Below are 14,971 nucleotides of genomic sequence, written 5' to 3' on the forward strand. Positions count from 1 at the left end.
TGTGTGTTACAGTCATGAAATCTAGGGGGTAAAATGTGTTCTAAAAATAATGTCACAATGCAAAAAATTTAATGGTCCTCAATCTGTTTATTTATTTTATTGATTTGGTGATAAATATGACTAAGAGATTTTCTTGACAGGTTTTGTGAGAATCACCCAATCAGATTTGAACCTTGTTTTTTGAAAGCTTTTCCCATTTTGGTGTGCAAAATGCAACAGATGGTCCATGGTAGGTCAGTGGACATGCCATCTGAGGCTTAGTTTGGCAGTACTGGATATACCAGTTATATTGTATTGTAGTGTGCATACTGGAACGCCAGAGTTTCCAGGTTGTGTACTGTTCCTGTTTCTCACTGGCCATCAGATGCTATTGGGAGCATTGGTCCTTCCACTTAGCATGGAATTTGGCCTTAGGGATGCCACTTTCTGTTTGTGCGTGTGTGGGGAGGTAGTATTTCCCTGATTACTTCTTCATTATGTAATTGGCCCATCCAGAGTAAATTATAAACAGAATGTGTAAAGTGTGTGATCTCTTACTCCCTCAGATCATGTTTCGTGGGGGATCCCTTTGATTGTTACACACCACCACATCTCATCAATGCAGGTTCTCTCTTCGAGCCATCTGCATGCCCCTTCCATCGCTGTCCCCTCTGATCACCTAGTCAATGGCCTTTTGTTCCTAACGCTTTCCAGATGTTGAACCTCTGTACTGCTAAATAACCTCCTTCCATTTCTCTGTACTCAGACTTTCCAGATAAATGCTTAAAACTGGCTCTAACCCTCTCACATTATCTCGCTCTCTCTAACACACTAATTGTCTTGTGATTGGCCCATTAACCCAACCAGGGCCTTGGATAGCAGATCCATATGTCACTTTGCCTAGGGAGCATTTTGGACAGGGCCAGCAGCACGGTTGGAAGGATCAGGACACTGGTCTGGAATGGTCTGTAATTAGTGGCATATCCTGACCAGGGTCAGGGGGCATGCCTCCAGGTCAGGGGTTGTAGAGTGTGTCCCGCAGCTAACAGGTGCTCCACAAGGGCTGGTGAGACTTATCCCAGAACAGTGCAACCAAACTTTCCTTAAAGTTTTATGTAAGACAAACATGTTGAAGAGTTTGCACAAAGCGTTGGACTAGGACTAGTCGGTGTGTTGAGTCTGCATCCACAAACTGTGTCCCATTGTAGCTGCGTGACAGCTTTGAACTGTAACCTATAATGGTGAAATATATTTGGATCAGTATTTCCTGCACCGTTTTTCATCAGTGGCTAGGAGTGTGACTCTTTGGGTTGAAATCGATTTGATTCACGATTCATAGGTTTTCGATTAGATGAAAAATAAAATTAGATTCGAATAACGATTTAATTCTCCACAAATTTCAACTCATTCTCATTTGATTTTTAAAAATGCATTCATAGGGTTTAAATACTTCCCTTTATGTGTCTTAGGCAAGAAAAAGAGAGACAAACTACTTTAGACTGCACAAAAGTAAAAAATACATTAAATACATATACATACAGGCTATTTGGAATACTCTAGTGCCATAGCAAAAGAAATGATACCCAAGGTTGTAAGCTCACAGTCTGAATTGAATGTGATGAGATATAAAAGAGCGTGTGTCACGAAATAATGCAAAAACAACACTTCTTTCCATTGCATGTTGTATGACTGAACAATCAATCGAAAAAAAATCTAAATCAACACATGACCTTGTACAGTTATTAAACTGCAAAGGGCTGCGATTTAATTAAATAAACAGTCACACAACACAACTCTGTCCTGTTTGTAGTGTGTATTATACAAACTTGGGTTAGGCTCATAATACAGTGTTTTCAGTGGTTCCAGAGTGGTTCTGTGCTTGCTCCATGAATTTCATCTCATTCTCAGAATAACACATGTACAGTTGAAGTCAGAAGTTTACATAAACCTTAGCCAAATACATTTAATCAGTTTTTTAAGACATTTAATCGTAGAAAACATTCCCTGTCTTTGGTCAGTTATGATCACTACTTTATTTTAAGAATGTGAAATGTCAGAATAATAATGGAGAGAATGATTTATTTCAGCTTTTATTTCTTTCATCACATTCCCAGTGGGCCAAAAGTTTACATACACTTTGTTAGTATTTGGTATTATTGTCTTTAAATTGTTTAACTTGGGTCAAACGTTTTGGGTAGCCTTCCACAAGCTTCTCACAATAAGTTTCTGGAATTTTGACCCATTCCTCCAGACAGAACTGATGTAACTGAGTCAGGTTTGTAGGCCTCCTTGCTCGCACACGCTTTTTCAGTTCTGCCCACAAATTTTCTATCGGATTGAGGTCAGGGCTTTGTGATGGCCACTCCAATACCTTGACTTTGTTGTCCTCGAGCCATTGTGCCACAACTTTGGAGGTATGCTTGGTGTCATTGTCCATTTGTAAGACCCATTTTTGACCGAGCTTTAACTTCCTGGCTGATGTCTTGAGATGTTGCTTCAATATATCCACATAATTTTCCTTCCTCATGATGCCATCTATTTTGTGAAGTGCACCAGTCCCTCCTGCAGCAAAGCACCCCCACAACATGATGCTGCTACCCCCATGCTTCACGTTGGGATGGTGTTCTTCGGCTTGCAAGCCTCACCCTTTTTCCTCCAAACATAACGATGGTCATTATGGCCAAACAGTTAAATGTTTGTTTCATCAGACCAGAGGACACATCTCCAAAAAGTAAGATCTTTGTCCGCATGTGCACTTGCAAACTGTAGTCTGGCTTTTTTATGGTGGTTTTGGAGCAGTGACTTCTTCCTTGTTGAGCAGCCTTTCAGGTTATGTCAGTATAGGACTTGTTTTACTGTGGATATAGATACTTGTCTACCTGTTTCCTCCAGCATCTTCACAAGGTCCTTTGCTGTTGTTCTGGGATTAATTTGCACTTTTTGTACCAAACTACGTTCAACTCTAGGAGACAGAATGTGTCTCCTTCCTGAGCGGTATGATGGCTGCGTGGTCCCATGGTGTTTATACTTGCGTACTATTGTTTGTACAGATGAACGTGGTACCTTCAGGCGTTTGGAAATTGCTCCCAAGGATGAACCTGACTTGTGGAGGTCCACAATTTGTTTTCTGAGGTCTTGGCTGATTTCTTTTGATTTTTCCATGATGTCAAGCAAAGTGGCATTGGGTTTGGCAGGCCTTAAAATACATCCACAGGTACACTCCAATTCAGTACACCTCCTATCAGAAGCTAACTGGCTAATTGTCTAAAGGCTTGACATCATTTTCTGGAATTTTCCATGCTGCTTAAAGGCACAGTTAACTTAGTGTATGTAAACTTCTGACCCACTGGAATTGTGATATAGTTAATTAAAAGTGAAACAATCTGTCTGTAAACAATTGTTGGAAAAATGACTCGTGTCATTCACAAAGTAGATGTCCTAATCGGCTTGCCAAATCTATAGTTTGCTAATATTAAATCTGTGGAGTTGTTAAAAAATGTGTTTCAATGACTTTCTGACTTCATATTTAAACTTCTGACTTCAACTGTATAAAATTTGGTTCGGTTTTGTAATTTGGGCTGAGAGTGTTATATTTACAGTGCTCTAAATTCACTTAAATTGGTCTCCACAAGTTACTATAAAAATTTAAAATAACTAGAACTATCATAATTAACGTAAATGCAAGCGATTAATTTAAATATGTTTAACGCAGTATTTGTTTTTAAAATCTTGATTAACGCATCATTTTGACATTAGATTCTGACATTTATTCAGCACTGTGTGAGTTCTGAACTCTGGTTGGATTAGGGCGGACCCTTTGCGATGTGTCCGGAGACATTACAATGACACACACAGCACAAACAAACACACAACAGCGATTCCATGTCAATGATCAGGTGATGGGGAATGGATCTCTTACAAAACAGACACAGATGGGACTTGTGACAAAAATAAAGTACTTTGCAGCCTCTATGGAATTTAATTACCACAGAAGCAAGTCAAGTCTTAACTAACCCCATAAAAGGGAACGCTGTGGTAGGCTAGCTTGTTGGAGTTCTCCCAGGTCAAATAATTTCAACTTTGAACCGTTGCCGCTGACCTTTTGGACCATCAACTAATGATTACTGGACAATTCGGATGAATTATCATTACGTGGGCAGTGCCAGCACCAAAAGCGCTTTTCATATTTAGTTTAAAGCAGCTCTTAACACCCTGACGCGAATCATATGCATTCCATATACACAGTGTGTAGCCACAGCCTGCCAGCAGATTAATATTGTGGAGGATGAGGTTTCAAGAGATTTAATGCACAATGCAATGAATACGCAACCTATGGGAACTAGTTATTTCAATTAGACAACCTCCCATTTAAACTTTGGGAAACATTTAATGTTACTGGAACTGGTGCTGTTTTAGTGCATTTATATCTTTATACTGTGGAAGGTGTTGTTTGGAAAATGCTAATAAAATATTATTGTTACATATTGTTTTGTTTTCTTTCATTAAAACATATGAAACATACATTCATTTTGACAGAAAAAAATTATATAGAGAGTCAAATTTCAGCACTTTTAAAATCTGTGATTAATAGCAATTTACAATGAAAAATCATTTGATTAATTGTGATTAAATATTAAAATTGACTGACAGCACTAAATATAACACTATGACACCAGGTTTTTGTGGAAGAAGAGAAGATGAAAGCATTTCACCATATTTGAAATTAGGCTATCAATCAAAGGATGTTATAAACACTACTTCACAAAGAAACTCTAAGGTCTTCCTGCAGTTTTTTGCCAAAATAAAGTACTGAAAACCCATAGCAGTGCCACATAAGTTTTAAAATGTTTACAAAAATATTATTTGTATAAAAATAATAATACTAATTATAATTAATGGGGAGAGGGGAATTCCAACTGCTGATGGTCTGAGTTTGTTTAGATTGCATATTATTAAATATTAAGAATATATTGTGTAATAGTGAACAAGGTAAATATTGACTCTCCAACTAGTTGACTTCTAAAAAGGGGTAGTCTTGCAAGGCCTATTATGTAGGTTTGTTGAGATGGATAGAGAAAATTGAAAACAGATTTATAAAATGCTTGTGATGTGTTTTTAAAATAATGTAATCTTGTCTGTATTTTTTCTCAAAAATGCATCATTTCAGACATGAATTAATGAAAATACTGTGTGTGTTAGGGAGTTTCATTGCTGTTGTAACCATGGAGTAGTATTCATCTTAACTCTTTTCTGTTTTGATCTAGAACAAGAGGACAACTTTGAGTTCATCATCGTGTCTTTGACGGGACAGACATGGAACTTTGAGGCAACGTCCTATGAGGAGCGGGACGCGTGGGTGCAGGCCATTGAAAGCCAGATCCTGGCAAGCCTGCAATCCTGCGAGAGCAGCAAACAGAAGGTAGAAACTTAATCATACCATGGAGAGCAGTTAAACAATACTATATGAAGAACCAGTCAGTAATTTTACATACAAATAGAGGGTTATGTACACATAACATGGTAACAGTTCTCGGTTGACTTGCAGTTCAGTAAGTGAGTCAAATGTTAATTTTGTAACTGCTCTGACGGAGTCAGTGAATGATTTGTTAGATTGATTCAAACTGATAACTTGGGAGTTTGTGAGTCTTTACCGATTCATTAAACAAATCAGCTCATAAGAGTCATTTATTTGTGAATTGGACTACAGCGGCCATGTTGGATGTTTGTTTTTGCATGCAGCCAGGAGAAAAAAACCCCAACATAATAGAAAGATGTGTTGTGTTCATTCTCAGGCCCTTTTAAGGCATTATGTTTAGTTCAGACTGCAAGCCATGCCAAGCAGTGTTATTTGCTGAAGTTCTTTGATATCAAAGCACCACAGCTGTATCAAGTGCAAAAGATCATTTAAATGCCGCCCCTCCTTGTTTTATGGCTGAAACACCCGAAATTCTGAACTTTTTATACTGCATACACGCGCACACACATTTAGAAATTGTAATTACTTCAGTGCTGATATTACCCTGCTGTTATTACATGCCTGCTTCATATCTACAGTCTTAACACTCAACCCGCTCTGTGTGTTTATGCCCCAGGCCAGGGCCAATTGCATTTCCCTGGACCTTTTACAGAGTGCCTACATTCTGTATACCTCCCCTTTTTTCCTGTTTTTGAATTGCATTTTATCATTATAAAATGCTGGGTGAAATGTTGCAGTGTTAGTCCAAGTGTTTGATGTAAGCAAAATGCTTTATAACATGCTTCATTAGAGTAAAAAGCTTTATAACATGCTTCATTAGAGTAATTTGCATAAAAACAAACTTGAACTTGATAATGTGAATGTGCCCACAGTCTCGTCTGAGCAGCCAATCAGAAGCCATTGCACTGCAGTCGGTCAGGAACATGAGAGGAAATACACGTTGTGTGGACTGTGAAGCCCAGAGTGAGTTCTCTACCTCTACCAACATCAATTAATGATCTCATAACATGTAGTGATGATTATAAACTAGTCTGCCGAAATTCTTCCTAATGGAAAAAATGGAATTTGAACTCTGAGGCCACTGTATATGCTATATGTCTCTGAATTACTATTAAAAACACAGTTATAGTAAAACTGTTAATTAACTGTTGCTTTTTTCTGTCTCTCTGTTTTTCTGGCTTTCTCAGACCCTGATTGGGCTAGTCTGAATCTGGGCGCTCTGATCTGTATCGAATGTTCAGGTATTCATCGTAACCTGGGTACTCACCTGTCCCGTGTCCGCTCCTTGGACCTGGACGAGTGGCCTCTTGAGCTCATCAAGGTCATGTCGGGCATTGGCAATGAACTCGCCAATAGCGTGTGGGAAGCCAATGCTCAAGGACGCCTAAAGCCTGCCCCTGATGCTAGCAGGTAGACAATTACATAATTTCCACTTCCAAAGCAGTACCTCTCTGAGTTCTTCACATTGGCCTTATTCATGGAACAATGCAGAACGAATTTGTATGTAAATAAATTTGTTATTCATTCTTTACAGTAAGAATGGTTGTACTAACAATTTACACACAAATTTGTTCTTCTTGTGTTTCATGAATAAGACACATTGTTAATTCAGAGGGACACAACTAGCAGACAGTGTGCTGCATTTTCTTGTTCAGGGTGCACAGACAAATTGCTTTTTGCTGGAATCATATTGCATCACATCTACCTAGGAAACTGTGTTATACCTGCACAGCTGTCAGACTTTCAGAACTTCAGTGTACCTCAACATGTTTTTTCTGCTTGGGGTGATCTAATGGAAACAATGTGTTGTCCATGATGTCGGCATTGTTCCAGCACCTGATATTCTCGTCCTTCTCACAGCCTTATATCATATGTGTGTGGGACTCTGTGAAAAACCTGAAATCAGATTCTTCCTTTTCTCGCTCCTCCATCTTTAGCAGCATAATTATCAGCAAAGAGGCTTTAGTCCCACCAGCCATCAAAACAAATTAGTGCTGACTGCTGGCCACCAAAATATCGACTTCCCATTCCACGCTGGCCTCATTAGTCACCTGAAGCATCTTTTAATTACTCCCCTTCTCTCTGAAAATCTTTCGATATGGATCCGCCATTTTCTGCCATCTGTCGTCGATGTCCTAATGTGATTATAGTTCCTCATGTAGCTGTTTATTTATGTATGTGAAGGTGTGTGGCTCCCTGAGTCGGAAGAGGAGATTAGAGAGGGGTCAATATTATCTCAATTAACCTCAGCCACTGGACACACTCCTGCAGTCATCCCTATACTCAGCCTCAATACTCCTGCTGTAATAGACGTAGAGATTTGACCTGTTTAATTCCCTCATGTATTAACTGGAACTGGCTTTTACTATGACACTGATAGTTAATGTTTAATACATTTGAAGGCAAAGCATACAAGATACTTTCAAAACTTGCATTTTACTGTACGTAAAAATATTTTAAATAGTTGAAAATGGGTACATGGGTTCAAGTTCAGACCCCGTCATATCTCAATTTCATTCAACCCCTCTCTCCCGCTACTTTCTTGTCTCTCTTCTTGCTCCAGTCCAGGTGTTTTTGTTTTTTTTTTGTCAGCTGAAGCCCTAAATTATTAACTTGAAATAACCCATGAGATTTCAAGTAATGTTACTTTAAAAAATCTTATGAATTGCACAATATAATGAATGTTCATAAATATTTATTTTGTTATTTTTCTTATTCTTGAACTCACATTCTTTGGAATTGTAGGCCAGAGCACTAACCACTGCACCACACAATCAACAAGTCTGACTAATGCCAAAGAGACATTCCAAGTTGAAAATACAAAATGATTGCTGACAAAATATTGTTACAGCTAAGAAGTTTTAAATTGAAGCAGGAATTATGCAGTGAAGTACAGCCTACATTGTTGTAAGCACAACATAAAGACTCAGGTCAACAGAAGTACAAATTTTAAAACCATTTTTTGCTGGACTCGAACTCACAACCTTTGAACAACAGTCCAAAGCTTTAACTGCTGGACCATTCAGTTGACACATCTAAGCAATGTCAAAGAGACGTTCCAAGCTGAGGGTACAATGAATTTCTGACAAAATGTTGTTATAGCCAAGTAGATTTGAATTTAAGCAGGAATTTTGCAATGTAGTCCAGCCTACGTAGTAGTAAACACAACAGAAAGACTTGAAGGACATCAAAAGTAACATTTTTTACAAATGTTCCTTGCTGGGCTCAAACTCACAACCTTTTGGGCCGTAGTCCGATGCTTTAACCACTGTGCCAGTCAGTGTAGGTTGTGCTGTCTCCAAACTACTCAGGGATCCTCAGGACATGGTGTTAATAAAGCATATACATTTTCTTTTAAATCCGACAATGCATTCAAAAGATACATCACTTTTTATTAAAAAATAAATAAAATTATTTGGCCGATATGGGGAAAAAAATGATATTATTGCAATCCTCATGACCCAAGCAATCCAAAGACACCTGATGATTTTTGGACATATGGTTCAAATGTTATGGGCAAAAATAGGAATTTTCCACATTTCTTGACCCATAGGTGGTGCTGTCTCCAAACTTTGCATGTACCTTCAGAGCATGATCCTGATGAAGCATACCAAGTTTTGTTTCGATAGGACAAATCGTTGCCAAGAGACAGCCTCAAATCCATTTTCACAGCCACCTCATTATCTTCGCAGTGGTGTAACTTTTAAACAAAGACGAAAAACAAAATTCTATATTATCATGCAGCTCGGTCTGGAGATTATTTTGAGAAATTTTTTGGATAAATTGGACGAAGTTTGAAGGCTGTGAACCTTTTAAACTGTAAACATCCTAATACAAGATGGCGGCCAATGTAATGGGCAGAGTTTTAATGCGCTATAACGTGTGTCGTAGAGACCCCAAATTTGGTATGGGGGCTATTCATGCCCACTCTATCAGTGTTCCACATTTCATCATTTTCCAATGTATGGTTCTATGGGCTGCCACAGACTCCCATTGGGGAGGAATAATAATAATAATACTAACGGATACAATAGGTGCCACAGCACCTTTGGGGCTTGACCCCTAAAAATAAATTTCCTGCTTATAATATAGGTCTAATGTTTAAAGTAATAGAACTTTCACACATTTAAAAAAAAAAAAAAAAAAAAAGAACAGTGATGTACAGTGCATTGAAACTTTTATCAGTAAAGAACAAATTTTTTAAAATATATGATTTTATCTATTTTGTCTCCTAGACATTGTGTTTCTATCCAAGCAAAAATTGGGCTTCTTCAGTAAAACATTAGAAGCATTTGCTTTGTTTCTCTAGCAAATTCTGTAAGGAATTTGTTTTGGATTTAGCCTTCCAATATACTGGAATCCTTTTTAGTGACTATATGCTAGGTGTAATTGCACTGTTAACAAATGTGTTATTTAATAATTCCTAATGTACTTTAAGGAGTGTGATTGCTTCTCCGTATCAGTAGGTAGGAAAGATTGACTTTGTTACCAACAGTTACACTGGAACTGAAATATTACAACTCAGATGCATCATTTTTTGTAGTGCAAATTCTGACTGGAATGTGCATTCTGTACCATGCAGCAGTGACACATTTCTAGCGGTATATCGATTTAACTGGTATATGGCCCACCCCTACGTATTTCAATCACAATATCTCACAAACCTACTGCAGTTCTATCATGAACCCCTAGGGGTATGCGGTTGGAAAACCCTGCTCCGGTCCAATAAAAGACGTAAAAAGCCCATAAATTGAAAATAGTTGATAATAGTGTAGAATTCGCCTCAGATTTTAAAGGCCACTTAGTCCACCCTGTGAGTTCACGAGGAGTTTGATTGTGTCAGTGCTTTGCTGCATGTCATTTGCTATCTCCCCATTATGTGCTGGGCTGTTGAATTGACTTGTAACAGCCCAAATGACTACAACCTAACTGGATTAAAAGCACATTTGAATGCAGTGACGGTGAAATCTGAAGAGCGAATCTAATCTAATATGTGCTCTCTACATTTTGGGAACAAAATTAACATTTTGTCGTAGGGCTGGGCGATTAATCAAACGTTATTTTCAATTACGATTTTGGCTTCCAACGATTATGAAAACAAGATAATCGAGATAAAACGATTATTGTGCCGCATTTTGTTTCGCAATGAAACACCCTGCCATTATATCTTTAAAGCATCATTTATTAAAGTTCAAATAAATAAGGAAGCGGGTTATGAAAATAAAGTCCAAAACCGGCATTTCTCTGTGCGGTCAGCGGCACATCTATAAGTAGCATGAAGTGACCGGGGCAGAGATTGAATCTTCTCCCGGCTAATGCACACTCTGGCACAGGGAGACTCATCACTCGCATGCGTTTGCTGCAGCTAGATTATAACGTGATGGCTCACGATGTAGTGAATCATAATATATGTGTTACGTTTACTGTGTGTATCTTATCATGAAGATAAGCAGCTCTGTTAAGAAGAGAGAGTTTGTTTTTTGTGAGTTAAAAATGGATCGAAGTGAACATATAGGTGAGAGAGTGTAGTCTCAGCCCATTATACAATGGAACAAAATACGTTTTTGATTTTTTGATTACTTGTTTCCAAAATAACATCGAAAACTTCTTTAAAACAACATACATTTACTTTAGGAGCTATCCTGCAGAAGAAAAAATTGTTATCGGAGAATGTTGAATACAATATTTAATCAGGGCTCGACATAAATGCTTGTCCAGGACAAGTGGATTTTTGAAGGGGCAAGTGAAAGAGAATTTTACCTGTACGACTGGACATGCAGACTTATTAAAACATCAATAATGAAAAAATAACCGGCTATATTTGTGATAGCCTAGGCCTGCGTCACTTATTAGAAAGAGCATGTAATTTTATAATTCGCTAGTGATCTAGTAACAGCTGCGCCCTGTTTGATTGACAGGCGGCGTATGTGTGTGTGCTGAACATGCGTGTGTGTTCCAAAAATGCTTGCGCTAATGTGCACCTGAACGGTCAAATACATTTCAAAATTCCGCCAAAATGCCCATCTTCGTGAGGTATTAATGTAAACATAGAGAGTGGTGTCTAAAGTGAACGTAAACAGCGGAGAAAAACGTGGATTTGTATTAAAATGTCGGACTTGTAAGTGTAAATGTAAGCTAATAGACCTGCTGCTGTCTAGTGTAGTGTGTCATTATAATAATCAAACAAACATAAGAAAACGAGAAAACATTCACTGCTCTTGACTGGGTAACTTTAGTAGCTTTAAAAGGTATTAATGTATTATAATCATACAGTGAAGACCAGTAGTAGTGTTGTGTTGCATTTCATTCTGAATGTTTACTTGAATTGATAGCGTATTGCTGTTAAAAACTATTAAAGCTGTTAAAAAAGCACTGAATTTTCTTAATTTGTAATTTTTGTTCTATTATTTTTAATCTATTTCTATTCATTGCTGTTTTTTTATTGTTATTTTATTACTGACAGTTTACTAGTCTTGAATAATAACTTAAGAACTTGAAATCACTATCGACTACTGAAATTTTGGTATTGTGATAATGTGTAGCCTTTATTGCACATCTTGCTGCAATAACATGATGAAAAAGTAGATCTCATTCTATAGAAATGTGAGCATCCCTGTAGTAAATGATAGCAATGGAGGCTTTCCTTTATTTGATTACCATACGTAACATAAAATATTTAGCATATGACAATACCCTACCCAGTGCAGTTTACATTTCAAGTTCAAGGAAATCCACTGTAAAAAAATAAATAAAAAAAAAAAGTTCAATAAATGCATGATGTTTCCAAAGTCAATGAGTAATCGTGTTAAATAATCGTGATCTCAATAATGACCAAAATAATCGTGTTTATGATTTTTGCCATAATCGAGCAGCCCTATTTTGTCGTACTTCAAGTTCATGGTGTTCCTTAGCATATCTCAGTGTTTGCAGCTTTATATTTTAGCTAAATGCTGCAAGCTTGTGTCCTGGTGAACAGCTCGAGCATTTCAGTGTGCACTCTGTGTCCAGGATTGGTGGCTGATAAATGAAAACCCTCCCTCGTGGTCTCTCAAGTGAGTAATAGAGCTCGAAATTTCATTTTGCAAGCGACTGATTTAATGATCCAAGGGGTAATTAATGGGCTGATTATCTTAATGTTAAATATGGCCAGCAGCAATTAGACTGACCTCCTGCCTGTCAAGGTCTGGGCTACTCTCGCCTTTCAATTAGAGGCCCTTTTTTGGGGGGGGGTGTTGGAGGTAAGGGGGGAGAGAATCGCTCTCTTCTACACCTCTGTGTGTCTCGGCCTGGATCATCTCTCCATTTACAAGCTGGAGTTATGTTTGGGACTGATTGCTCTCAGACAGCCCACCTGGATCTGATGAGAAATTATATGGTAGGAATTGTAGCTGTTGTCAGCCTTTTATATATTTTCTATTTTTCTTTCCTGACCCATCTGTGTCTATATGGTTTTGTTCTCTGCTATTTAGATTTAGCCTTTTTAACAACTTGTGTGTCCTTTCCCTGCCTTCACTGTTAATTGCCTTTTGTTATGACCATCGTGCTTCGCTCGTGTGAGACCTGGGATCGAGTCAGATTTGGGTAGTATTCTTGTTCCGTTCACCACTCTCTCCCCTCAGGATTCCTGCGGGTCCTTAAAAGGTCTTTAAATGTCTTAAATTTAGTTTTAGAAATTTAAGGCTAAAAAAATGTCTATCATATAAAGAGATCTTAAATAGAGGTTGACCAATAACGGATTTTGCCGATACCTATAACTAAGGTAGTGGGAAATGCCGATAATCGATTAATTGGCCGATAGTTTTAAAAATCGATTTATGGAATTTCAAAAACGTTTTCTTATTCTTTCCATACTATGATGGGTACAGACATGGAGACTACAACAGTCCAAATTGAATAAAATACCAGATACAGTTTATTGTTCAACTAAAATCCCAATAATAACCAGGAAAAAATTGAGATTTGGTACGTAACATGGGATTTTCAAATATAAACAAATTCAAAACACACCGGGGGCACTTATTTTTAAATGACAGTGATTTTGCCATCAATTTAGAGCACTTGATTATTTAATCAGAATAACAAAATATGCATTGAAGTGAGGGTAAAAATATGGATGAATATGGTCTGATGAATGATGACCGATTTAGATACAGCTAATCCCCACGAGGTGTCAGTGATTGGTTTTTATTTCACTTCTAGAAGCTGCTGTTACAATATTGAACCGAGCTTTTCTAACTGAAGAATCCTTTAGCGCCAGCCACAGAGGAACAGGGAGGAATAATACAAAATAATATAAAAAACTATCGGCATAGATTTTTGCCAATAACTGATAGTTCCTAAAAGCAACTATTGTCACGATTAAATGGAGAAAAACGAAATATTGGTCTACCTCTAGTCTTAAATTTTTGGATGAAAAGACAAAAATCACAACATGGTCTTATGTGATTATTAAACTGCAAAAGGCTACGATTAAAAAAAAAATACATAGTATGCATGCTCCAAGCACTTGGGGGCTCACGATATAGTGTTTCCAGCTATCTCAAGTGGTACGCAATCAGTGAGTACTGGACATTTGTGAGAAGCGATCACTTATTATCTACTATTGAAGTTCTGCTTATATTTGTTATATGACAATGTTTACTTTATACGTTGTTTATATACGTTGTCGATGGTTTTTTCTTCTTTTTCGAAGCACAGGGCCTGGTGCGACCCTGATTACAGGAACCATTAATTGAACTGAAAGTCCTTAAAGGGTCATGAAACCTCCTGTTTCAACACAGTTCTCACCAGTTTTAAAAAATACCAGGGAAAGTAGGTGTGGTCAGCAACTGAGTGTCTGATCCAGTCATTCAGCTTTTTTTCACTAATGCAGTTAAAAGCAACAAAGATTCTCACAATTGCTTGTAACAAAATGTACAAATACATTATACACGGTGTTGTAGGCTACAATACGTTACACAGTACACACTGGTCATTTTATATCTGTAATTTAATGCGCAAATAAATGCCAAGCCATGTACTCTGTATTGAAAATATGTGAATGCTTTTTACATTTTTAATAACTTTTGAGACTTATTCCAAGACGTTGATTCACAAATATTTGTGCTTAGATCAGCTAAAACACTCACATTAAGGATGGATGGATAGATAGTGTTTGTCTGAGTCAATCAATGTAAAACACTTCTCAAATGAGCTCCAGTCCACCTCACCGCATGTCTCGAAGCTCTCAGCTTTCGCCATTGATTGGAAGCCTGTCCTGTTCCTCTGTCAGCATCATGGGAAAGGTGCGCGTTGAACACTCGCGGCCTGGGATCAACTCGCTCACTGAAGTGTTTGAGAGTTTGAAGCGCTCATCTTAAAAGAATGTCGTGGTGTCATGAATAATCACGAGATAGCACTTTTCAAAGGATAAAGCAGCACAGTATCATGAACAAATATGAGACATTGGTGACACAATGATCCACTATATTGTATGGAAACGTCACGTCCTGTGACTTTGACTCAATTTTGATTTTA

The 14,971-nt window shown here is 37.8% G+C and overlaps 1 protein-coding gene across 7 annotated transcripts in view; it reads left to right on the top strand.

Annotated features, from left to right (window-relative positions):
• The window catches only part of agap1 (ArfGAP with GTPase domain, ankyrin repeat and PH domain 1), a 281,989-nt gene that overhangs the window by 239,662 nt on the left and 27,356 nt on the right, over positions 1-14,971 (top strand). For all 7 annotated transcript variants that reach the window (XM_051705997.1, XM_051705998.1, XM_051705999.1 and 4 more), the window contains 3 exons: positions 5,244-5,398; positions 6,328-6,418; positions 6,643-6,865. In XM_051705997.1, the coding sequence (XP_051561957.1) occupies positions 5,244-5,398; positions 6,328-6,418; positions 6,643-6,865 (469 nt within the window). The remainder of the gene's footprint in view (positions 1-5,243; positions 5,399-6,327; positions 6,419-6,642; positions 6,866-14,971) is intronic.

The sequence above is a fragment of the Myxocyprinus asiaticus genome, chromosome 9 (assembly GCF_019703515.2).
Source record: "Myxocyprinus asiaticus isolate MX2 ecotype Aquarium Trade chromosome 9, UBuf_Myxa_2, whole genome shotgun sequence".
Classification (NCBI taxonomy): Eukaryota; Metazoa; Chordata; class Actinopteri; order Cypriniformes; family Catostomidae; genus Myxocyprinus; species Myxocyprinus asiaticus.